The sequence below is a fragment of the Argopecten irradians genome, chromosome 12 (assembly GCF_041381155.1).
Source record: "Argopecten irradians isolate NY chromosome 12, Ai_NY, whole genome shotgun sequence".
Classification (NCBI taxonomy): Eukaryota; Metazoa; Mollusca; class Bivalvia; order Pectinida; family Pectinidae; genus Argopecten; species Argopecten irradians.
Window position 1 is genome coordinate 24,436,173 of NC_091145.1, and position 26,182 is coordinate 24,462,354.

A 26,182-nucleotide genomic window follows, 5' to 3' on the forward strand; every position below is an offset into this window, starting at 1 on the left:
ACATTTTTATCTGTATTTTGTTAGGTGTACCTAGAGAGAAGCTTGATGATTCCCTCCATAAATCTATTACACATGTCGATCCCAGGTCATTATACCTCCATATACTGTAATGTAATTGGAAACCATCTTTATACCCCAGCAGTGTTTTATTCATACCCTTCCTACAAGCTACATATTGCAAATCCTCCTCCCAATTTAACAAAGTGTCATTTGACATTGTATTAAATATTCAGCAAGATGTTGTGTTTCCTAGTCAATGTTTTAAATCTCTCCTTAGATATATAAGATCTTCTTCCCAAAAAGTTTCAACAAGGGCAGATAACTCTTTAATATGTAAACACGGAATACATTCCAAAGGCTGATTTAGTTCTCATTTGTAATATTTTTGTTGGCTCCATGACTTAAGGAAAGCCTTTAACTTGAAACATAGGGAAACTAAGGAAAGATGTTCATGTTCACTTATGTAATTCTTTCTCATGAAGTTTTTTTTAGCAAATTTCTTAAACAAAACGCACCAAATTAAGTTTCAACTTTTAATTATCAAAGATTTAAGTCAAAACTTCAGTTTTTTTCCTTATATAACTTATATTAACTATTGTGACTTAATTCAGTTTTTGAGTTTGTTTCAAGAAATCAGAGCCTGGTGTGCCATACAATTCTCTGAATGGTCATCAATGTGACAGTGTAGTTGTCTTAGACAATAGGCTAAGTCTATAGATAGCTGAAACCAGATGTGTTTTGGTCTGATTTGCACAAGCCACGGATTCTGATACTGGAATCTTGTTTTAGTGAAGTTGTGAATTTTATTGGTTCTAAAGGATGCAACTTTATAACTTGGAACAAATACTGATGACTTGGAGCCAAATAGATTTATTAAGGTTCTCAGAGGTCATCTTGTTTTAATTAATTTATGGTAGATTTATATCACTTTTATGCTTCCATGTTGTTGTGGAAATTAATTGTGGTGATAGAAATGCTCAGGGAAATTTGATGGATGGCTGGCCATTTGAGGAGAGCAGTGGACATGGAGTTACAGATAGGCCCATTAGTTGGTAGAGAGTGATGGATAGAAACAGAGGCTGGAACAGTGGCACTGTGGTTTGTCAGTACTTCTGTCCCAATACAGATTTGACAGAAAGAAAAGGGCATTGGCTTAATTCTGGACTGGACAGATAGAATAGTACATTTGGTTAGTTTTGGACTGGTCAGATAGAACAGGGCATTGGGTTAATTCTGGACTGGACAGATAGAACAGGACATTTGGTTAGTTCTGGACTGGTCAGATAGAGCAGGGCATTGGGTTAATTCTGGACTGGACAGATAGAACAGGACATTGGGTTAGTTCTGGACTGGACAGATAGAACAGGACAATTGGGTTAATTCTGGACTAGTCAGAGAAAAGGGCATAGGTTAGTTCTGGACTGGTCAAATAGAACAGGACATTTGGTTAGTTCTGGACTGGTCAGATAGAGCAGGGCATTGGGTTAATTCTGGACTGGACAGAAAGAACAGGACATTGGGTCAGTTCTGGACTGGACAGATAGAACAGGACAATTGGGTTAATTCTGGACTAGTAAGAGAAAAGGGCAAGGGTTAGTTCTGGACTGGTAAAATAGAACAGGACATGGGTTAATTCTGGACTGGTCAGATAGAGCAGGGCATTGGGTTAGTTCTGGACTGGTTAGATAGAACAGGACAATTGGGTGAGTTCTGGACTGGTCAAATAGAACAGGACATTGGGTTAATTCTGAACTGTACAGATAGAACAGGACAATTGGGTAAGTTCTGGACTGGACAGATAGAGTAGGGCATTGGGTTAGCTCTGGACTGGTCAGATAGAACAGGGCATTGGGTTAGTTCTGGACTGGTTTGATTAGTTTAACGTTCTATTAACAGCCAGGGTCATTTAAGGACATGCCAGGTTTGTTGGTGGAGGAAAGCCGGAGTACCCGGAGAAAAACCACCGACCAGCAGCCAGTACCTGGCAACTGCCCCACATGGGATTCAAACTCGCGATCCAGAGGTGGAGGGCATGTGGTAATATGTCCGAACATCTTAACCACTCGGCCACCGCGGCCCCTATTTTTTCTGGACTGGACAGATAGAACAGGGCATTGGGTTAGTTCTGGACTGGTCAGATAGAACAGGACATGGGTTAATTCTGGACTGGTCAGATAGAGCAGGGCATTGGGTTAGTTCTGGACTGGTTAGATAGAATAGGGCATTGGGTTTGTTCTGGACTGGACAGAAAGAACAGTGCATGGGTTAATTCTGGACTGGACAGAGGAAAAAGTCATTGTGTTATCTCTGGTCTGGAAAGTTATAGAATAAGGCATCTGGTAACTCTGTATTGAACTATTGTAACTTTTTGTAAGTGTTGGACTGAAAAGATAGGGTAAGGCATTATGTAATTCTTGACTGAACAGATGGAAGAAGACATGCTGTACTCTACAGAACTACTGCTATTATAAGACATAAACGAGATTGATAATGTTGCTTTTGATAATGTAGATTTGATGGTTAAAGTGATAATCTTTTGTTATATAAGGTCAAGGTCAAATTCAGGCTTCTTAACAACATAAATCTACCTTTTGGTTCTACATTATGTGAATTGATTTATCAATAATCGTAACGTTTGTATGTATAATCTATAAAGTATACATTGTCAAGTTCTATAAAGCTTCAGCCTTGATTTTTTATTCCGTGTTTTAAGCCAGAACAAATCTGTTCTTGTTAATTTGGTGTCCAGACAATTGGTTTTACTTTTATGGTAATGAAATTTTAAAAGTCGCCGCGTACCAAACTGGAGGCTGCTATTAAACCTTTGCTGAAGTGTAGACATAAAGATACTCAGATCACTTCTAATCTTTTCCGGAGACATAAAAAAGCATCTGAAGGACTTGAAGAATGAAAGTGTGAATATTAAGACAATGTTGGGTTCGTTGTTGCTGTCAAGAAGATGTAGATGAATCATAGTTTGGGCACATTGTCCTGTCAGACAACTTAACACGGTGATCAGAGTAAGGATTTGTAAGTGTAATAAAATCAAGGATTTTGTCTGTCATTGTACTTACATGGAAATGCCGTTCAGTCTTTGCTAAGTGTTCTTTACAATAAATTAACTGATTATAGACAAATGTTGTGAGATTGGTTTCTGGGGTCATTGTACTCAGTTTTAGAGAACAGGTGCTTTGGCAGAGTTTCCTTCTTAATAACTCTCCACAGGGCCGGCCTTTACTGTAAGTCTTTAGGGAAGGGCTATTGGTGGGCCTCACTATAATCCTCCCACAAAGTATCTCTTCACAGGGCCGGCCTTTACTGTAAGTCTGTAGGGAAGGGCCATTGGTGCACCTCACTATATTGGGGCCGCGGTGGCTGAGTGGTTAAGATGTCGCGACATATTACCACAAGCACTCCACCTCTGGGATGCGGGTTCGAATCCCATGTGGGGCAGTTGCCAGGTACTGACCGCTGGTCGGTGGTTTTTCTTCAGGTACTCCGGCTTTCCTCCACCAACAAACCTTGCACGTCCTTACATGACCCTGGCTGTTAATAGGATGTAAAAATAAACAAACCAAAGCACCTCACTATAATCCTCCCACAAAGTATCTCTTCCACAGGGCCGGCCTTTACTGTAAGTCTTTAGGGAAGGGCTATTGGTGGGCCACACTATAATCCTCCCACAAAGTATTTCTTCCACAGGGCCGGCCTTTACTGTAAGTCTTTAGGGAAGGGCTATTGGTGGGCCTCACTATAATCCTCCCACAAAGTATCTCTTCCACAGGGCCGGCCTTTACTGTAAGTCTTTAGGGAAGGGCTATTGGTGGGCCTCACTATAATCCTCCCACAAAGTATCTCTTCCACAGGGCCGGCCTTTACTGTAAGTCTTTAGGGAAGGGCTATTGGTGGGCCTCACTATAATCCTCCCACAACGTATCTCTTCCACAGGGCCGGCCTTTACTGTAAGTCTTTAGGGAAGGGCTATTGGTGGGCCTCACTATTATCCTCCCACAAAGTATCTCTTCCACAGGACCGGCCTTTACTGTAAGTCTTTAGGGAAGGGCTATTGGTGGGCCACACTATAATCCTCCCACAAAGCATCTCTTCCACAGGGCCGGCCTTTACTGTAAGTCTTTAGGGAAGGGCTATTGGTGGGCCACACTATAATCCTCCCACAAAGTATCTCTTCCACAGGGCCGGCCTTTACTGTAAGTCTTTAGGGAAGGGCTATTGGTGGGCCTCACTATAATCCTCCCACAAAGTATCTCTTCCACAGGGCCGGCCTTTACTGTAAGTCTTTAGGGAAGGGCTATTGGTGGGCCTCACTATAATCCTCCCACAAAGTATCTCTTCCACAGGGCCGGCCTTTACTGTAAGTCTTTAGGGAAGGGCTATTGGTGGGCCTCACTATAATCCTCCCACAAAGTATCTCTTCCACAGGGCCGGCCTTTACTGTAAGTCTTTAGGGAAGGGCTATTGGTGTACCTCACTATAATCCTCCCACAAAGTATCTCTTCCACAGGGCCGGCCTTTACTGTAAGTCTTTAGGGAAGGGCTATTGGTGGGCCTCACTATAATCCTCCCACAAAGTATCTCTTCCACAGGGCCGGCCTTTACTGTAAGTCTTTAGGGAAGGGCTATTGGTGGGCCTCACTATAATCCTCCCACAAAGTATCTCTTCCACAGGGCCGGCCTTTACTGTAAGTCTTTAGGGAAGGGCTATTGGTGTACCTCACTATAATCCTCCCACAACGTATCTCTTCCACAGGGCCGGCCTTTACTGTAAGTCTTTAGGGAAGGGCTATTGGTGGGCCACACTATAATCCTCCCACAAAGTATCTCTTCCACAGGGCCGGCCTTTACTGTAAGTCTTTAGGGAAGGGCTATTGGTGTACCTCACTATAATCCTCCCACAAAGTATCTCTTCCACAGGGCCGGCCTTTACTGTAAGTCTTTAGGGAAGGGCTATTGGTGGGCCTCACTATAATCCTCCCACAAAGTATCTCTTCCACAGGGCCGGCCTTTACTGTAAGTCTTTAGTGAAGGGCTATTGGTGGGCCTCACTATTATCCTCCCACAAAGTATCTCTTTCAAAGGGCCGGCCTTTACTGTAAGTCTTTAGGGAAGGGCTATTGGTGGGCCTCACTATAATCCTCCCACAAAGTATCTCTTCCACAGGGCCGGCCTTTACTGTAAGTCTTTAGGGAAGGGCTATTGGTGGGCCTCACTATAATCCTCCCACAAAGTATCTCTTCCACAGGGCCGGCCTTTACTGTAAGTCTTTAGGGAAGGGCTATTGGTGGGCCTCACTATAATCCTCCCACAAAGTATCTCTTCCACAGGGCCGGCCTTTACTGTAAGTCTTTAGGGAAGGGATATTGGTGGGCCTCACTATAATCCTCCCACAAAGTATCTCTTCCACAGGGCCGGCCTTTACTGTAAGTCTTTAGGGAAGGGCTATTGGTGGGCCTCACTATAATCCTCCCACAAAGTATCTCTTCCACAGGGCCGGCCTTTACTGTAAGTCTTTAGGGAAGGGCTATTGGTGGGCCTCACTATAATCCTCCCACAAAGTATCTCTTCCACAGGGCCGGCCTTTACTGTAAGTCTTTAGGGAAGGGCTATTGGTGGGCCACACTATAATCCTCCCACAAAGTATTGGAGGCATAACTGAAATTTGTCTTGTTGGAAAATGAGAACTAGAGACATCACTGAATTTCGTCTTGTTTGAGAATGGAAACTGGAGACATCACTGATTATTGTGTTGTTTGTGAACAGGAATTGGAGAAATCACTGAATATTTCCTTGTTTGAGAAGGGTAACTGGAGGCATCACTGACTTTTGTCTTGTTTGTGAACGGGAACTGGAGGCATCACTGAATTTTGTCTGGTTTGTGAATGGGAATTGGAGGCATCACTTAATTTTGTCTTGTTTGAGAGGGAAAATTGGAGGCTTCACTGAATTTTGTCTTGTTTGTGAAGGAAAATTGGAGGCGTCACTGACTTTTGTCTTGTTTGTGAATGGGAACTGGAGGCATCACTGAATTTTGTCTTGTTTGTGAATGGGAATTGGAAGCATCACTTAATTTTGTCTTGTTTGAGAGCGAAAATTGGAGGCATCACTGAATTTTGTCTTGTTTGAGAAGGAAAATTGGAGGCGTCACTGACTTTTGTCTTGTTTGTGAACGGGAACTGGAGGCATCACTAAATTTTATCTTGTTTGTGAACGGGAATTGGAGGCATCACTGAATTTTGTATTGCTTGTGAACGGGAATTGGAGGCATCACTGAATTTTGTCTTGTTTGTGAACGGGAATTGGAAGCATCACTGAATTTTGTCTTGCTTGTGAATGGGAATTGGAGGCATCACTGAATTTTTGTCTTGTTTGAGAAAGGGAACTGGAGATGTCATTGAATTTTGTCTTGTTTGAGGTTTGAGAAAGGAAACTGGAAGTGTCATTGAATTTTGTCTGATTTGAGAAGGGGAGTTTGAAGCATCTCTAATATTTTGCCTTGTTTGAAAAATGGATGTATTAAAAAGAGGCATCACCGAGTTTTGTTTGCAGTAATGGAAGCTTTGGGATAATTGCCAGTTCAAACAGTTCTACTTTCTTATCTTTACAGATCAAACTTCAAAACTTCATAAAACATTCTTTGACAACATTGTATTATATGAAATATTTTGACTACATACATGTCAGTTTTGGCTCTAGGATATGTGGATAACAATTAGTCATTCTTGACCATTGATATATACATGAGCTTCAAATATCTGCAAAAACATGCTTATTTGATTTTTACTTTTGTTATAGCCATGGTGGCACACTTCTACCACAATTATTTTTTACAATATTTATACATACTAGCATGTGGCCAGTAGGTATCACCATAGCTACAACAGCTCACTGTGTCTGTTTGTCATCCCTCAGTATTCTACGTCTGGCAATCACTAAGCCACACCCATTAAGTCTTTTAACCAATCAGATTGGTAGGATTGACTCTTTAATCACATGATGCCGTAGATATAGTTATTACCTCCTGTAATTGTTTATTGTCTCCCACTATTGTTCTACCATTATTTTCCAGCTACAATGACAGAAGTTGTTATATGTGTTCTAACAGTTGGCTGCACAAATCAGTCTAAATCCACAGTAGACACAGGAAGGCCTCGATGGCCAGAGTTTCCATAGTTACCCGTCTTAACTGATCACTTTACATAAAGGAACTTATCCAAAGTTTCCATAGTAATGTGTTACATTCACTTAATATTCACTAATTGCCTGAAGTGTCCAATATTCACTAGAAGCTCCCATTGTCTCCTCTGCTTCAACTCTCATACATGCGCACGATTTTGTGTCTGTACTAGCTATTGCACATAATCCAGTATAGCAGAATAGAACAGGTAGGTTTTTACTGTAAAGATACGCTTCATCTGTTCACGGTCAAAGACTCCATTGTAAGGACAAGTTGGAGTGCCACTTTTAAGCAATCAACATCTGAACCTTGTCCAAGTAACCATTTTAACTGATTTCAATGGTAACGAGAGGTTAAACATACATAAGGTAACCCGTCTTCTGTGAAGAATTTCCTGTTGAATGTATTAAAGCTGTAGTGACCAAGAACACAGAAGTTATGTAGTTTGCCCATATCCGAAGGAATAGATCAAAACTCTTCCGTTAGGGAATGGTTCTCCCCCTTATACTGTGGGGTGCCTTATTTCTTATTATACTGCCAGCTAGACCATCGTTGTTCATCAGAAAAATGCAATGTCAATATTCCTTACTCCATTTCTAACAAGGCCACTCTGACATTTATACATGTTGCTTTGGTAACCTTGGCTAAGTAACATTCTTTCCGTGTCGTAAATTACTATAGTTTGGTCACCGTAAACAACATAACAAATATTTCAGATATTGTTACTAAGGCCACAGTCAGCTAAGACCACTGTAAAATAACATAAGTTTGTTAACTCAGACACCCCTGTAGACTTAACTCATCTCTTCTAAATCAAAGGCCGGAACAGTCCATTATCAATTTCCAGGGGTAAATGAATTAAAGGTTACTTTAGCAGTTCTCAGCTCATACCTTGTGACATTGATCTTTACTATACTGTCCATTAGTCCGTGTTCAACTATAGTAACATATACCTAGTAACCATGGTAATGTCACGGATGCCATAGTAACAGATAGTCTGTTACTAAAGTTACAGAAACTTACACTTACCTATGTAGACACCACGAGTCATCACAAAAGTAATTTTGATTATCTCCCCTTGTAACCTACATTTGTAAGGGTCACACCTGTGTGCAGTCTGTTTTTACATTATAGTATGATGGAGTTCCATTCTGCCGCGATGTGTGGGAATTGTGATTTCGTACTTTCTGTAGCTTACAGACAAACAAGTTTTTGAAGGTATCGCGAAACTGTTTGCTCATGATGCAATACAGGATGAAGTTGATAGCACTGTTAATGAGAACGAGGAGATCCATGATATCTCCGAGGTTGGAGTAGACATTTTGAAAAAACGTTTCGTTGAGGCCACTAATGGCTGCCAAGATACCTTGAGGGAATTCTGTAAGGACAAAAAATAAGACCACCGCGACCAACATCATGGTGGTGCGGTTATGTTCCGCGAGAGCCTCCTCATTATGACGACCCGATTGTTGTAGTAACCGTTGGCGTCGCTTACTCGCCTCGTTCATCTTGTATATTATACATGCACTTAGTATAACTAATAAAACACATGGCGCTATCTTTATTATCACTCCATATATCCAGAATGTGATTGGCTGAAAGTAGATGTTGTTAGACGCAAAGTCACTCTGCATTACCCAATAGCCTGTCCCATTATTCACGATTTTCATATCGACAACTTTGTAAAGGAAGTAGTTAGGGGTACATGTAATAATCGTCGTAATCATCACTATCGCAATCGTTATTTTAGCGCGCTGAAGACTACAAAGCTGATTGGCTACCACATGATGACAAACAAAAATGTAACGGAATACAGCTAGGGACACAGTAAGCCACATGGCCATGTTGTGACACGTAATCACTACGAGAATGTTGATGCAGACAAAGTAGATCCAACCTTCCGAATGACCGTAATTCGTAAACGGGATGGCGTAGCAGTAGAAGTAGATTGCATATACCAGGTAGAAAGACATAGTGAGTACATCGGAGATGGCCAACGCAATCAGAATATAATTTGTAGGCGTGATCATATGACGCTGCATCAACACGATGATATTTAGGATGTTGGACACGACTCCAAACACACAGATAACGGCACTGATATAGCCATGGTATTGACTATACTGCCGCATGAAGTGGTCAGTCTCCTGGAGATCTATGACACTACCCATTGGAGTGTGGTTGGTAGGTTCCACGCTACTGTGGGGCGTATACCAACTAGTGTTCATGTTGAAGTGGTCCACAAGGATGTCCATGTTTCCCATCGTAACGGCAAATAATACCAAAAAATGCAGTCGTAAATTTGTTTATAGGGCTTAGACTTTCACATTAACACTCTGTGAGATTCGATGCTAGATAAAAATGTTTAAGGCACTTTGATTTATATCAATTAGTGGTCTTCACTGCTTTGTGATCAGGAATGCAAGGAAGACAACTCCGTTCTGTTCGAACTGTTTTTTTTTTTTTTTTTTTTTTTTGCTTCACTGTTCCACGTGGTATAGTGTGTAAATGATAGCTCATTCAAAAATGTCAAATTCCTGAATTGTCAAAATATGTGTACATCCATGTCAGTTGCGGTAGCAAATTACTTTTTTATGTCAAATTAAAAGGCTTGTCCATATACTCTCTCCATTCTCAATATATAGAGACACTTCCAAATTTTGTATCCTTCCAATCACTGATGATGTTGAAACCAGCTTTTAATCCCACTGTATCAATCAAAATCTCAAAATTGTTCAGAATATCTTACAACTATGTCATTTTCATGCCTGGAGAATTTACCTTGGCAATTTTTGAACCATCAAGATCTTCTGATTCGAGTAGTCAGTCTTACTTAACATATGAAAATAATTGATAATAATTGTTCCTTTGTTTTGATTTCCGTTTTGAAATTGAAAAGTTTTGAATAAGTTTATTTTGAGAAGACTACATAGAGGAATGCTTCAGTTGGAATGTCCATCACATGTCAGAGGTGGTTGAACATGTCTAGACTTGGAAAACAATGGTACATGTTCATATTGAGGGATGAACCTGTGACCTTCAGAGAATCGGCATGGTGACGGTGAGACGGAATGTAGTAGAGTCACTGTGTTCGTTGTCATTGCTCTTTGTGACGAAATGTGAATGACAGCTAATTACGACGATGAATATGACATCTCACCAACGCGCAATGGAAAGCAGCTCGACAATCCATAGGCCTGCAATGGAAAAAATAGAGATTGTATGTATGGAATCGTAGCGGTCACTGGGACAAAACTTATTAAAACTCAGGACAGAAATACCATAACTGCTGTCAAACACACCTTTTCTGTCATTGATTGCTAAAATGTTGTTGATAGTGTCGTCTGCTGGGAGATGAAAAACACCCCATGGCAGCTCATTGCTAACACAGAGAATTGAGTTCCCAAGTTTTAACTCATTCACCCATGAAGACACTATAAGACTCTTCCAAATCAAAGAATAGACCAGTCCATAATGAAAATTTTGGGGTGAATGAGTTTACATGTCATATCCCTCTAATGTCGTGTGTATGTAGATTATGTTTTCCATAATCTTTATGCTACCCTGTATTTATATGTTTAACAGATGGCTACCTGTTGACTAGTACTGCAAATTAATGCTTTTCATTTTATTTTCTTTACAGCTGAAACTATTTGGTTTAGATAGCTGAACGAATAGTCTTGCATGATTTTGAAAATAATTAGAAGTTCAATCCCTGTTTTGATTCTTAGTAATATTAGCATTTTATAGATATTTAAAAGAGTATTTTCCATTTATAAAATTGACATTTATGTTGTTTCCTATCTCTGTGAATGAATTATCCAGCTGAAGGTAGATCAACATTATAGAGGTAAGGCCTACCAACTGAACCCACCTTCATACAGAGGAACAGTAAATATCAAATGCAGCTATACTTCAGTAATTGGCCAATTAAACTTTAATGATTGCTGATTTCTTCAACAAGATGGCTTTTCCTTGGACGATTTTGAGTTTAAATCTGTAATTATGACTATAAATAAATGATATTTGCTTGGGAATCTGATGTGTTTGTCAGGGATGCTGCTACTGCTTGGCACCAGCTGCCAGATGCTGCCTCTGATACCAAGTGTAATGGGGTCTGGCTGCTGGGTTAGAGGTGCAGAGATAGATTCTTTTATACTACTGAGTTGTCTGCCCTTAGGGGTGTCAGATATTGATTGTGAAATCATCAGTTTTCAAGCTTATAAACTTTATACTTATCAGGGAAAATGAGGTAAGTTTCGCTCGCAACATAATGATATCACAATAGATACCTAAAGCCTTAACTTTGTAATGGGTGCTCACAGCTGGGTTAGTGGTACAGGGTACGTCTATTAACAAACATCTTTATTTTACTGCATACTCCCAAATTATAAGTGTGGTCAATAAATCACTTGCTATCACAGGTGAGTCCACATATAATCCCCTTTCATGGCCAAATCAGGATAGCAGGACCATGAATGGTGTTAGACAATTGTGTGCATTCAGCTATGGTAATAAATATTGTAAGAGGGGAGATAATCATTGCTCACCTTAATTGTTCTAATTATTAGGTCAATCAATACCAAATAAGATTTTTAAAAGGACAATGCAATAAGAAAACACATAAATTTAAATGAACATCAAAAGGCTTCATTAATAAATGCTTCACTTAATCATTATATGGTAGCTGAAAAGCAACTTCAAAGTATTGTAAGAGAAAGTTTCAACTCTTCAGGAACCTTTATAATAACAAACAACACTTTAAAACTAATGTATGCATTCGATCAAATGAACAGATGGAATTGATTTTAAAAACAATTTACTTACACCTTTAAAGTTTCCCACAATTTCATTTTTCATTCACATATTTTACTTCCAATTGTTGAAAAGAGCTTAATTATATTCCAATTGTTTCATACTGTACATTAATCCCCTAAGATATTTTTCTCTTATTCACATGGCGAAAATTTGTGCTCCTTACAATTGATAATGACAAACTGATGTACATTGAACCAAGAACCCCTGAAAGGTATTCTGAAGCATAATATGTACAGGTAAATCAAACAGAGAACAATGGGAGAGTGGGGTATAGGGATGGAAAGGTGAACAATTTTCAATCAACCTGTCTTTTTGTTCGAGAAAAGAAACATACAGTAAGAGAGTTATTGCATGATTTCTTGTCATTGGGGACTAATATTAGTCGAAACCATGCAATAACCTTTACCTAGTATGTCACAGAGTTGTCTGGTCTTGTGGATAGGTGTTGATTATGACATTACTATTTTGTGACATTAATACTTTTCAGATAAAATGATGTGATTTTCACTCAAAATGTAATGATGTCACAATTGATACCTTCCCACAAGGAAGATAACTTTTTTTAAAGACATATGTAACTCTGTAATTTACGGAACCCTAGGTGCCCAATTAGAAACTTACTCAGAGTAGTAATCTGATACGATGATTGTAATCATTTCTTACATAAGACGCATGTTAAAGTTTTTTTTTTTTTTTGTGTTTTGATAACTTGTTTTCATAATTTGTATAACAAGTGTAAAATAAATAACATATCTAACAACAACTCATGTTGTAATATCTTTTTAATTTAATAGCCTTCTATGAATTTGTAGCGTTCGTGTGAGCTAATCATAGCCTTCTATGAATTTGTAGCGGTCGTGTGAGCTAATCATTGGTAGTAATTTGATTAGATCAGCATGTGCAGCATAGATAATTACCTAATAAAAGTTAGAGCTACTGATGTAGCATTAACATAAAATGTTTGTAATATTCATTTTCATTGGCTTAAAAGATCATGTTATCAGCAGCCTACATGAAAAACTTATGTCAGTGTTGGTAATTTAGGTCTTTTTCAATTAGTTGCTTCATCTACTTCTTATGATCCATCTACACAGTCTATATTTAACCAAAAGAAACTGTATTTGTATAAGAAATTAATTCAGACAGGACACCTTATTATGAAAAGGTAATTACATGAAAGAATCAATTAAAATCTGAATGGGTTTTTCCTGACATTTCAAAAATAAGATTTAATCAATATCGTCAGCATGCTTATATATAAAGCTAAGTGTTAAACGTACATACTGAGTTGATAATTGAAGGAAATAATCAGATGAATCCTAGAGTAAGTATCTAGTTATTGGTGTCATTGTAGTGGTGCCTAGGTCACTCATGTGTCATGATGGCTACATTGACAGGTGGCTGCTAAAATTGATGGTCAATGCCATACTAATTAAATCATTCGTTTAGATCTATATGTAATTATGATGAATGTCATTTCAATCAGGTATCAGATTAACTCTGATGAAACGTTCATGGACACTATTAACAAGTGTAGAAACGTTCATGGACACTATTAACAAGTGTAGAAACGTTCATGAACACTATTAACGAGTGTAGAAACGTTCATGGACACTATTAACAAGTGTAGAAACGTTCATGGACACTATTAACGAGTGTAGAAACGTTCACGGACACTATTGACGAGTGTAGAAACGTTCACGGACACTATTGACGAGTGTAGAAACTTCATGGACACTTTCAGCAAGTGTAGAAACTTTCATGAAAATCATTAACGAGTGTAGAAACGTTCACCAACGCTATTAACGAGTTTAGAAACATTCATGGACACTATTAACGAATGTAGAATTGTTCACAGACACTATAAACGAATGTAGAAATGTTCACGGACACTATTTGTAGAAATACAGACCTACAGAGAAATATACAAAACGGAATCTCTATTTCTGAAGGTTACACTGATAGTACCAAGGGAGATAATCTCCTATTTAGTATCTATATACCAGGTGTTTTTTTCTCTATATTTTCAGTCTGCATTTAATTCAAAGCAAGTAAAATATTTGAAGTCTTTGAGAAAAGGGGAAGGGCACTTGTATGGAAAGCTTATTGGGTGAAATATGATAATAAGTACAAATTTCTATAGAGTCTGGTTTAATGTAAGAGGTAATTATTTAACTATTAATTGTTCACATTAGATTAACAATGTGTGTAATTACTTATTGATGAATAAATAACCCTTCTCATACCCATTTATTTCTTAGATGCTGTCCATTTGACAATGATAGCACTAAATAAATTGCCCACCTAATGTCTGGTCGATGATGTTAACGCTCAGTAAATAGACTGCTCCAATGGCTGTTGTCACCATGGAATTATATGTGACAGAAAACTGCAGCGATTTAGGGTAGCAATATAGACTTTAAACCCCGTGACACCCTGGAGATAGAAACCCGAACTGACATGTATAACGATTCCAGTCATTTATCACCGCGACCCACTGTTCAATAGACCCTCCACTTTATTCACTGCACGTAGCACAAATAAAAAACATTCAATTCCAAGTGACAAATGAATTAACTTACATCCCTAATATGAAATCAAGTTCCTGGATTGTTGGCTGTCAATATTCTCTGTTAAAACAGCAGAATTCTCATGACAGAAATCAGGAATCATGCCAATAATTATACAAAAGATAATGCTGTAATCTGGATGGGATTTATTATGAGGCAAATTATCACGTACACTATCAGGCTGTTATTGTATGATTAGTAGGTAAATTACATTATTAAATAACTGATGGATTTAATACATAACAGCAGAGGAGAAAATGCAGCGTCCAGACCGAGGTTCTAACCCAGAACCTCAAAACACTAGCCAGATGCTCCACCAAATCACCAATGATTGTCCTGGCTGTCCAATTCCGTTTCAAATAGATTTGTGACCGTTGTACTTTGAAAAATACTGTTCATCTAATCAATCTTTACCCTATCTGTAATTTTTCATTGAATGACAGACAAAATACATATCTAGATTTAACGCAGAAAAGACTCACTATGACTGTGTTACAAGATCACTATAATGACTGCTTTTACTAGTGCAATACAAAACCTAAGCATGTTAAAGTGCTTGAGGAAGCTTGAAAAGTCCAAGTTTTAGTCATTAACTTTTCATGAAGTCTTCAATATGGCCACCAACCACAGGGAATGTGTTAATAACATTGTATAAAAGTACAGGTCATCTGGACTATACTATGGTGTAAAAAATAGTGGTCAAGGGAGGTAATTCAGCTTTAGTGATCTGAAACCATGATCAAGGGAGATAACTCACTTATATTGGCAAAGGTTTGAAATAATGAGCAATGTAGACAATTTTAGTGGTACTCAAAGGTCTGAAACCATGATCAAGGGAGATAACTCAGTTATAGTGGCAAAGGTCTGAAATAGTGAGCAATGTAGACAGTTACAGTGGTACTCATAGGTCTGAAACCATGATCAAGAGATATAACTCAGTTATAGTGGTACTCAAAGGTCTGAAACCATGATCAAGGGAGCTAACTTGGTTATAGTGGCAAACGTTTGAACTAGTGAGCAATGTAGACAGTTACAGTGGTACTTAAAGGTCTGAAACCATGATCAAGGGAGATAACTCAGTTATAGTGGCAAAGGTCTGAAATATTGAGTAATGTAGACAGTTACAGTGGTACTCATAGGTCTGAAACCATGATCAAGAAAGATTAACTCAATTATAGTGGTACTCAAAGGTCTGAAACCATGATTAAGGGAGATAACTCAGTTATAGTGGCAAAGGTTTGAACAAGTGAGCAATATAGACAGTTACAGTGGTACTCAAAGGTCTGAAACTATGATTAAGGGAGATAACTCAGTTATAGTGGTACTCAAAGGTCTGAAACCATGATCAAGAGAGATAACTCAGTTATAGTGGCAAAGGTCTGAACTAATGAGCAATGTAGACAGTTACAGTGGTACTCAAAGGTCTGAAACCATGATCAAGAGAGATAACTCAGTTAAAGTGGTACTCAAAGGTCTGAAACCATGATCAAGGGAGATAACTCGGTTATAGTGGCAAAGGTCTGAACTAATGAGCAATGTAGACAGTTACAGTGGTACTCAAAGGTCTGAAACCATGATCAAGAGAGATAACTCAGTTAAAGTGGTACTCAAAGGTCTGAAACCATGATTAAGGGAGATAACTCAGTTATAGTGGCAAAGGTTTGAACAAGTGAGCAATATAGACAGTTACAGTGGTACTCAAAGGTCTAAAACTATGATCAAGGGAGATAGCTCAGTAATAGTGGTACTCAAAGGTCTGAAACCATGATTAAGGGAGATAACTCAGTTATAGTGGCAAAGGTTTGAACAAGTGAGCAATATAGACAGTTACAGTGGTACTCAAAGGTCTGAAACCATGATCAAGGGAGATAACTCAGTTAAAGTGGTACTCAAAGGTCTGAAACCATGATCAAGGGAGATAACTCGGTTATAGTGGCAAAGGTCTGAACTAATGAGCAATGTAGACAGTTACAGTGGTACTCATAGGTCTGAAACCATGATCAAGGGAGATAACTCAGTTATAGCGGTACTCAAAGGTCTGAAACCATGATTAAGGGAGATAACTCAGTTATAGTGGCAAAGGTTTGAACAAGTGAGCAATATAGACAGTTACAGTGGTACTCAAAGGTCTAAAACTATGATCAAGGGAGATAGCTCAGTAATAGTGGTACTCAAAGGTCTGAAACCATGATCAAGGGAGATAACTCAGTTATAGTGGCAAAGGTTTGAACAAGTGAGCAATATAGACAGTTACAGTGGTACTCAAAGGTCTGAAACCATGATCAAGGGAGATAACTCAGTTAAAGTGGTACTCAAAGGTCTGAAACCATGATCAAGGGAGATAACTCGGTTATAGTGGCAAAGGTCTGAACTAATGAGCAATGTAGACAGTTACAGTGGTACTCATAGGTCTGAAACCATGATCAAGGGAGATAAATCAGTTATAGTGGTACTCAAAGGTCTGAAACCATGATCAAGGGAGCTAACTCAGTTATAGTGGTACAATCACCAGAAGGTTCAAGTTTGAGCTCACATTAGAAAATGTTCTGTCGCTTATGGAAGAAATTCATGTGAATCTTATTGACAGATAAAGCAGTTTGTATATTCTCAAATAAAGCACAAGTTTATCTGTCAGTAGTTATCCATCAGTATGTGTGGCAATTGCAGAATAACACTCCGTAATAGTGGCACTTAAAGTCTTAAGCAGTGATCAAGGGAGATAACTTGGATATAGCGTTACTCCTGGGTTATAACCCGTTATGAGCTTATTACTGGTGGTTTGTGTTTAGATTGTACTATGTGATAGCCTATTTGGAGTTCTGTTTTGTCCTTTTAGATCTATATAGGCTAGATGTACCAGGCTGGTTCAACACTGATGAGACCATAACTGCTGGTACCAACATCCACGTAAATGGAACAAGATTTGTGTGTAATCTGCTGTAAAATAAATCTACCGGTTGCTGCAGACATGTAAGATTGCTTCTTTTCCAGCTGACACATGTACTATATGTTTGAGTTTGGCTGTGAACCGGATAATCTTTCAAATTGAAGTGGACAATTTAAGAGCAGACATGGAGGCAATTACTAGAAAACAACTACAGTCACTGGTATTCCTGACAAGGATGCTATTTCTAGGAGTCTGCTACATGTGTACTTCATGTCAAAGAATTTAAATGATATGGTGTGTAAGATTTTAAATAGCTTGTCGACCATCACCACAGGAGTCAGTGTAACTAATGATATATCCAACAAGGGGGCCAGATTCGCAATTTGATAATGGTATCGAATGCTTTAAAACATCTTGTTTTACATAGTCATACTCAGAGAAAGTGTGCTACGTCATGTCTCCTTGCCATAGTAAACATATTAAATGTTCCCTTGCCATACTAAACATGCCCAATGTCTCTTGAAATATGCTAGTTACATGTCTCCTGAAATATGCTCAATGTCTCTTGAAACATGCTTAATGTTTCTTGGCCATAGTAAGCATTACTACATGTCTTTTGGCCATTAAGGAAACATACTACATGTCTTCTGGCCATAGTGAACATAGTACATGTCTTCTGGCCATAGTAAGCATAGTACATGTCTTCTGGCCATAGTAAACATACTACATGTCTTCTGGCCATAGTAAACATACTACATGTCTTCTGGCCATAGTAAACATACTACATGTCTTCTGGCCATAGTAAACATACTACATGTCTTCTGGCCATAGTAAACATACTACATGTCTTCTGGCCATAGTAAACATAGTACATGTCTTCTGGCCATAGTAAACATACTACATGTCTTCTGGCCATAGTAAACATAGTACATGTCTTCTGGCCATAGTAAACATACTACATGTCTTCTGGCCATAGTAAACATACTACATGTCTTCTGGCCATAGTAAACATACTACATGTCTTCTGGCCATAGTAAGCATAGTACATGTCTTCTGGCCATAGTAAACATACTACATGTCTTCTGGCCATAGTAAACATACTACATGTCTTCTGGCCATAGTAAACATACTACATGTCTTCTGGCCATAGTAAACATACTACATGTCTTCTGGCCATAGTAAACATACTACATGTCTTCTGGCCATAGTAAACATACTACATGTCTTCTGGCCATAGTAAACATAGTACATGTCTTCTGGCCATAGTAAACATACTACATGTCTTCTGGCCATAGTAAACATACTACATGTCTTCTGGCCATAGTAAACATACTACATGTCTTCTGGCCATAGTAAACATACTACATGTCTTCTGGCCATAGTAAACATACTACATGTCTTCTGGCCATAGTAAACATACTACATGTCTTCTGGCCATAGTAAACATACTACATGTCTTCTGGCCATAGTAAACATACTACATGTCTTCTGGCCATAGTAAACATACTACATGTCTTCTGGCCATAGTAAACATACTACTGTCTTCTGGCCATAGTAAACATACTACATGTCTTCTGGCCATAGTAAACATACTACATGTCTTCTGGCCATAGTAAACATACTACATGTCTTCTGGCCATAGTAAACATACTACATGTCTTCTGGCCATAGTAAACATACTACATGTCTTCTGGCCATAGTAAACATACTACATGTCTTCTGGCCATAGTAAACATACTACATGTCTTCTGGCCATAGTAACATGTAAGTAAACATACTACATGTCTTCTGGCCAAGTAAACTATGTACATGTCTTCTGGCCATAGTAAACATACTACATGTCTTCTGGCCATAGTAAACATACTACATGTCTTCTGGCCATAGTAAGCATACTACATGTCTTCTGGCCATAGTAAACATACTACATGTCTTCTGGCCATAGTAAACATACTACATGTCTTCTGGCCATAGTAAACATACTACATGTCTTCTGGCCATAGTAAACATACTACATGTCTTCTGGCCATAGTAAACATAAACATGTCTTCTGGCCACATAAATACTAATTCTGGCATGTCTACTACATGTCTTCTGGCCATAGTAACATACTACATGTCTTCTGGCCAATAAGTAAACATACTACATGTCTCTGGCCATAGTAAACATAGTACATGTCTTCTGGCCATAGTAAATACTACATGTCTTCTGGCCATAGTAAACATACTACATGTCTTCTGGCCATAGTAAAACATACTACATGTCTTCTGGCAATAGTAACATACTACATCTCTTGTACTTACATGTCTTCTGCCATAGTAAACATATACATATGTCTTCTGGCCATCATAAGTAAACATACTACATGTCTTCTGGCCATAGTAAGCATAGTACATGTCTTCTGGCCATAGTAAACATACTACATGTCTTCTGGCCATAGTAAACATATTACATGTCTTCTGGCCCATCATAAGTAAACATACTACATGTCTTCTGGCCATAGTAAGCATAGTACATGTCTTCTGGCCATAGTAAACATACTACATGTCTTCTGGCCATAGTAAACATACTACATGTCTTCTGGCCATCATAAGTAAACATACTACATGTCTTCTGGCCATAGTAAGCATAGTACATGTCTTCTGGCAATAGTAACATACTACATGTCTTCTGGCCATAGTAAACATACTACATGTCTTCTGGCCATAGTAAACATACTACATGTCCTTCTGGGCCATAGTAAACATACTACATGTCTTTTGGCCATAGTAAACATACTTCATGTCTTTTGGCCATAGTAAACATAGTACATGTCTTCTGGCATAGTAAGCAAAGTACATGTCTTCTGGCCATAGTAAACATACTACATGTCTTCTGGCCATAGTAAACATACTACATGTCTTCTGGCCATAGTAAACATACTACATGTCTTCTGGCCATAGTAAACTTACTACATGTCTTCTGGCCATAGTAAACATACCACATGTCTTCTGGCCATAGTAAACATACTACATGTCTTCTGGCCATAGTAAACATACTACATGTCTTCTGGCCAAGTAAAATACATGTCATTTCTGGCCATAGTAAACATACTACATGTCTTCTGGCCATAGTAAACATACTACATGTCTTCTGGCCATACATAGTACATGTCTTCTTGGCCATAGTAAACATAGTACATGTCTTCTGGCCATAGTAAACATAGTACATGTCATCTGGCCATAGTAAACATAGTACATGTCTTCTGGCCATAGTAAACATAGTACATGTCTTCTGGCCATAGTAAACATACTACATGTCTTCTGGCCATAGTAAACATAGTACATGTCTTCTGGCCATGGTAAACATAGTACATGTCTTCTGGCCATAGTAAACATACTACATGTCTTATTCAGTAATCAAGCTTAAAATATTACATTGTAAGACCATTACAACACTGACCAGTATGGCACTGCAGGTCTGGATGTAATCAACCTTCTCCAGCCAATGGTTCAGCCTGTATCAATGTCAGACTGGCCATCGGTCAATTGGCTAACCCTTGGGAAATCAATACAGCTATATAGCTTTACTATTAATGTTAGTTATTATGACACCTACTTGTGGAATACTTGTGTACTGCTAATCAATATAGTCAGTTTCCAGCAGGGTAATACATGATTATATAATAAAGCATGTCGTAGTCTCTCAGGCAAGTCTTAGTCGGGAGACAAAACAGCATTGTATATTGGCTATTCCTAATTCTATAGATCACATTATATAATAAATGCATGTACATAATATATAGTTTTATAACCATTCAGTAATAGAAGTTGTATAAGAATGATTACTTATACCTACAGGGGAATTCAATGATGATGTGGATGCTGTAATGAAGTCAATCTAATGCTGATTTGACTCTTTATTGTCAATTGTTATGTTTGTGCCAAATTGATCTTTATATCTTACATACCAACCATTGTCTAATGTACATATGTCTATTATTTCAGTGCCTTGTGGGAAATATTTTTTCATTCTTTGACAATATATTTGGTTGGGAAAGCACTATAGCAGGCAATAGTTCTGTTCTCTTTGGCAGTATGTTTTGGTAATATAGCACTAGATTGGTACAATAGTTATGTTCTCTTTGGCAGTATGTTTTGGTAATATAGCACTAGATTGGTCAATATTTATGTTCTCTTTGGCAGTATGTTTTGGTAATATAGCACTAGATTGGACAATAGTTATGTTCTCTTTGGCAGTATGTTTTGGTAATATAGCACTAGATTGGACAATAGTTATGTTCTCTTTGGCAGTATGTTTTGGTAATATAGCACTAGATTGGTCAATATTTATGTTCTCTTTGGCAGTATGTTTTGGTAATATAGCACTAGATTGGTCAATAGTTATGTTCTCTTTGGCAGTATGTTTTGGTAATATAGCACTAGATTGGACAATAGTTATGTTCTCTTTGGCAGTATGTTTTGTAGAGCACTAGATTGGACAATAGTTATGTTCTCTTTGGCAGTATGTTTTGGTAATATAGCACTAGATTGGACAATAGTTATGTTCTCTTTGGCAGTATGTTTTGGTAATATAGCACTAGATTGGTCAATATTTATGTTCTCTTTGGCAGTATGTTTTGGTAATATAGCACTAGATTGGACAATAGTTATGTTCTCTTTGGCAGTATTTTTTGGTAATATAGCACTAGATTGGACAATAGTTATGTTCTCTTTGGCAGTATGTTTTGGTAATATAGCACTAGATTGGACAATAGTTATGTTCTCTTTGGCAGTATGTTTTGGTAATATAGCACTAGATTGGACAATAGTTATGTTCTCTTTGGCAGTATGTTTTGGTAATATAGCACTAGATTGGACAATAGTTATGTTCTCTTTGGCAGTATGTTTTGGTAATATAGCACTAGATTGGACAATAGTTATGTTCTCTTTGGCAGTATGTTTTGGTAATATAGCACTAGATTGGACAATATTTATGTTCTCTTTGGCAGTATGTTTTGGTAATATAGCACTAGATTAGACTATAGTTATGTTCTCCTTGGCAGTATGTTTTGGTAATATAGCACTAGATTGGTCAATATATCTGTGCTCTCTATGACAGTTAATGTTTCTGTAAGATAGTACTGAATCATACTGGGCAGTAGTTCTGTGTTATTGCTCAGCAGTCAAGTTATTCAATCACCATAACACTCCTATGCAATATACACAAAAAGAAAGTCAGGACTGAAACAACCATGGTACTTTTGTCAGAGAAAATTGAAATCCAAACCCAAAATTTTGTGTTGGATCAACTACAACTGTTATATTAAGTCCTAAGGAGGTTGTAACATGATTCTGGGAGGTCTGTGGGATGTGTTAGTAATTTCTCAGAATAATTCTGTAAACATGAGACAAAACATTAACAAAGTCTGTGGTCAATTGCTCTCTCTATCTGAAATCTGTGAATTGACTTTTCAACACAGACTGTAGAAGCTAGAGTGTTACCAACTAAAACTCTGTCTCTATTGACACTAAACGAAAATGAAATCAGCATTGCTGTGCAATGAATTAGAGCAATGTTGAGCTTGTTTCTCAGGCTGTGAATGTAATTGAATTTGTGCTGGTTGATGAATCTGTGAGTAAGGCTGGTGCCATGTTGTTTGGCTGACTGGTACTAAATATGGACTGGGGAATCTTTGCAGTACTAAAGTCTTTTGACTTGCAAGTATTAAACAATAAAGAACTTAGGGAATCCCTGAGGGAATCCCGAAGGCAATATTAGGTCTTTTGGCCGACAAGTACTAAACAATAAAGGATTTAGGGAATCTCTGAGGGAATCCCGAAGGCAACCAGGATACTAGGTCTTTTGGCTGACAAGTACTAAACAATAAAGGACTTAGGGAATCCCTGAGGGAATCCCGAAGGCAATACTAGGTCTTTTTGGCTGACAAGTACTAAACACTAAGAAGGATTTAGGGAATCCCTGAGGGAATCCCGAAGGCAATATAGGTCTTTTGGCTGACAAGTACTAAACAATAAAGGACTTAGGGAATCCCTGAGGGAATCCCGAAGGCAATACTAGGTCTTTTGGCTGACAAGTACTAAACAATAAAGGACTTAGGGAATCCCTGAGGGAATCCCGAAGGCAATACTAGGTCTTTTGGCTGACAAGTACTAAACAATAAAGGACTTAGGGTTCCCTGAGGGAATCCCGAAGGCAATATTAGGTCTTTTGGCTGACAAGTACTAAACAATAAAGGGTTTAGGGAATCCCTGAGGGAATCCCGAAGGCAATATTAGGTCTTTTGGCTGACAAGTACTAAACAATAAAGGATTTAGGGAATCCCTGAGGGAATCCCGAAGGCAATATTAGGTCTTTTGGCTGACAAGTACTAAACAATAAAGGATTTAGGGAATCCCTGAGGGAATCCCGAAGGCAATATTAGGTCTTTTGGCTGACAAGTACTAAACAATAAAGGACTTAGGGAATCCCTGAGGGAATCCCGAAGGCAATATTAGGTCTTTTGGCTGACAAGTACTAAACAATAAAGGTTAGGGAATCCCTGAGGGAATCCCGAAGGCAATATTAGGTCTTTTGGCTGACAAGTACTAAACAATAAAGGACTTAGGGAATCCCTGAGGGAATCCCGAAGGCAATATTAGGTCTTTTGGCTGACAAGCACTAAACAATAAAGTACTGAGAGAATCCCTGAAGGAATCCTGAAGGCAATACTAGGTCTTTTGGCTGACAAGTACTAAACAGTAAAGGACTTAGGGAATCCCTGAGGGAATCCCGAAGGCAATACTAGGTCTTTTGGCTGACAAGTACTAAACAATAAAGTACTTAGGGAATCCTGAGGGAATCCGAAGGCAATACTAGGTCTTTTGGCTGACAAGTACTAAAACATTAAGGACTGAGGGAATCCCTGAGGGAATCCCGAAGGCAATACTAGGTCTTTTGGCTGACAAGTACTAAAACAAGGTTAAGGAACTGAGGGAATCCCGAAGGCAATACTAGGTCTTTTTATTGACAAGTACTAAACAGTTTAGGACTGAGGGAATCCCGAAGGCAATACTAGGTCTTTTTATTGACAAGTACTAAACAGTTTAGGACTGAGGGAATCCTGAAGGCAATACTAGGTCTTTTTATTGACAAGTACTAAACAGTTTAGGACTGAGGGAATCCTGAATGCAGTACTAGGTCTTTTTATTGACTCTAGGAGCTGCGTTGGTGGAGTGGTTAAGATGTCTCCACATATTACCACAAGTCCTCCACCTCTTGGTCGCGAGTTTGAATCCAGTGCGGTGCAGTTCCCAGGAACTGACCTGGCCACTGCCCCACATCGGAGCAATGTCTTCCTCCACCAACAAATCAGTGGCATGTCCTTACATGACCCTGGCTGTTATGGACGTTAAACTATAAAACCTAAAACTGAAGACTGACTTTAGTGTTAAATAAGGACTAGGCACTGTTCAGCATACCAAGTCTTTTACTTATTCAATACTCTGAGTCTATAGATCCTGACTTCAAACATCAGCCACCCTTCCCATGGTAATTTTTATTTCTTCATTAATTAGCTTGAATCACACAATATCATTAAGGTTGATTTCCTGACTCCATTTTAAGACATTTGATAATTTCTGCTTTGTTAAACATGCTTAAAAATTGTCTAATGGCCTTATACAATGCCTTCAAAACATCAAGTATAGAACACTGACATTTCCTTTTTGTAAAGTTTGAAAATCTTGTGTAAGATAATGGTGTGTGTTTGATGTCTCGTATTAAAGAAACACACAGTCTAATTGAAATGGTGTTCCTTCGATAGCTAGCTGCATTTCCTCTGTCGTTATAGCTTCAGAGCATGTGATATTCTAGATATGCATCAGGATCATTACAAAGTATTCATCACAAAACATTAATATTTCAGAGTTAGAAAATAAAATGGAAGAAATCTGCCATACTGTTTGAATGCATTTTTAGTTAATTTAGAGCTAAGTGTATTTGGAGCTTTCACCTTAGTAATAGAAGGCCTGTTATGTTATTTGTTTAACCTTAGCTTCTTTCAATGTTGAAAACGTCATTTATCCTAGTTTTATTTGAAGAATCAAGTTTTATGGTTAGTGGAGAAACTTCTATTAATAATTCATGAATTTTAAAAGCATACAAAATACCATAAACCAGCTAGTGTATTATTGCAATGACTTATATCTTCGACTTATCAACGACTTATCTTCGACTTAACAACGACTTATCTTCGACTTATCAACAACTTATCTTCGATGCAAAATTACTTTTGCGTTTTCATACATAAGGACTATCTCAGCCATTCACTTTCATGATCTGTAAACTTTACCTTTAGTCGAAACATTTATACTATAACTTATTTTCGCAATTTTTTATTGCCTATAAAATATATATATGGTACAGACTAGACTATTTCCAGTTGGTAAATTTGAGGGAGTGTATCAGAGATATTGATAAGCCCCCGTGATATTTGTATGATAATAATATGTTTCAGGGTGGAACATCTTTTGTTCTTAATGAAGGCAGCTAGATTATTCTGATGAGATAAGAACGGCATAGTATATTAATAATCCCAAATAAAAGGCTGAAATAAATTCAGAGTAAAATCAAAAATCATTTCTATGGAGTATCTATGTTCAGCCAGTATAGGGCCTTCTTCAGTCCAAAATAACACTAATACAATGTTCAGATTATTCTGAAGTTTTTCTGATGTTT

At 38.2% G+C, this 26,182-nt stretch overlaps 2 protein-coding genes across 4 annotated transcripts in view; one reads left to right on the top strand and one right to left on the bottom strand.

Moving 5' to 3' along the window:
• Positions 1-26,182, top strand: part of LOC138336414 (protein MON2 homolog) — a 576,914-nt gene that overhangs the window by 299,137 nt on the left and 251,595 nt on the right. The window lies entirely within an intron of this gene.
• Positions 4,730-26,182, bottom strand: part of LOC138336415 (G-protein coupled receptor dmsr-1-like) — a 31,668-nt gene continuing 10,215 nt past the window's right edge. The window contains exon 2 of the mRNA XM_069285903.1: positions 4,730-10,389. Within this exon, the coding sequence (XP_069142004.1) occupies positions 8,293-9,456 (1,164 nt within the window). The 5' untranslated portion in view covers positions 9,457-10,389 and the 3' untranslated portion in view covers positions 4,730-8,292. The remainder of the gene's footprint in view (positions 10,390-26,182) is intronic.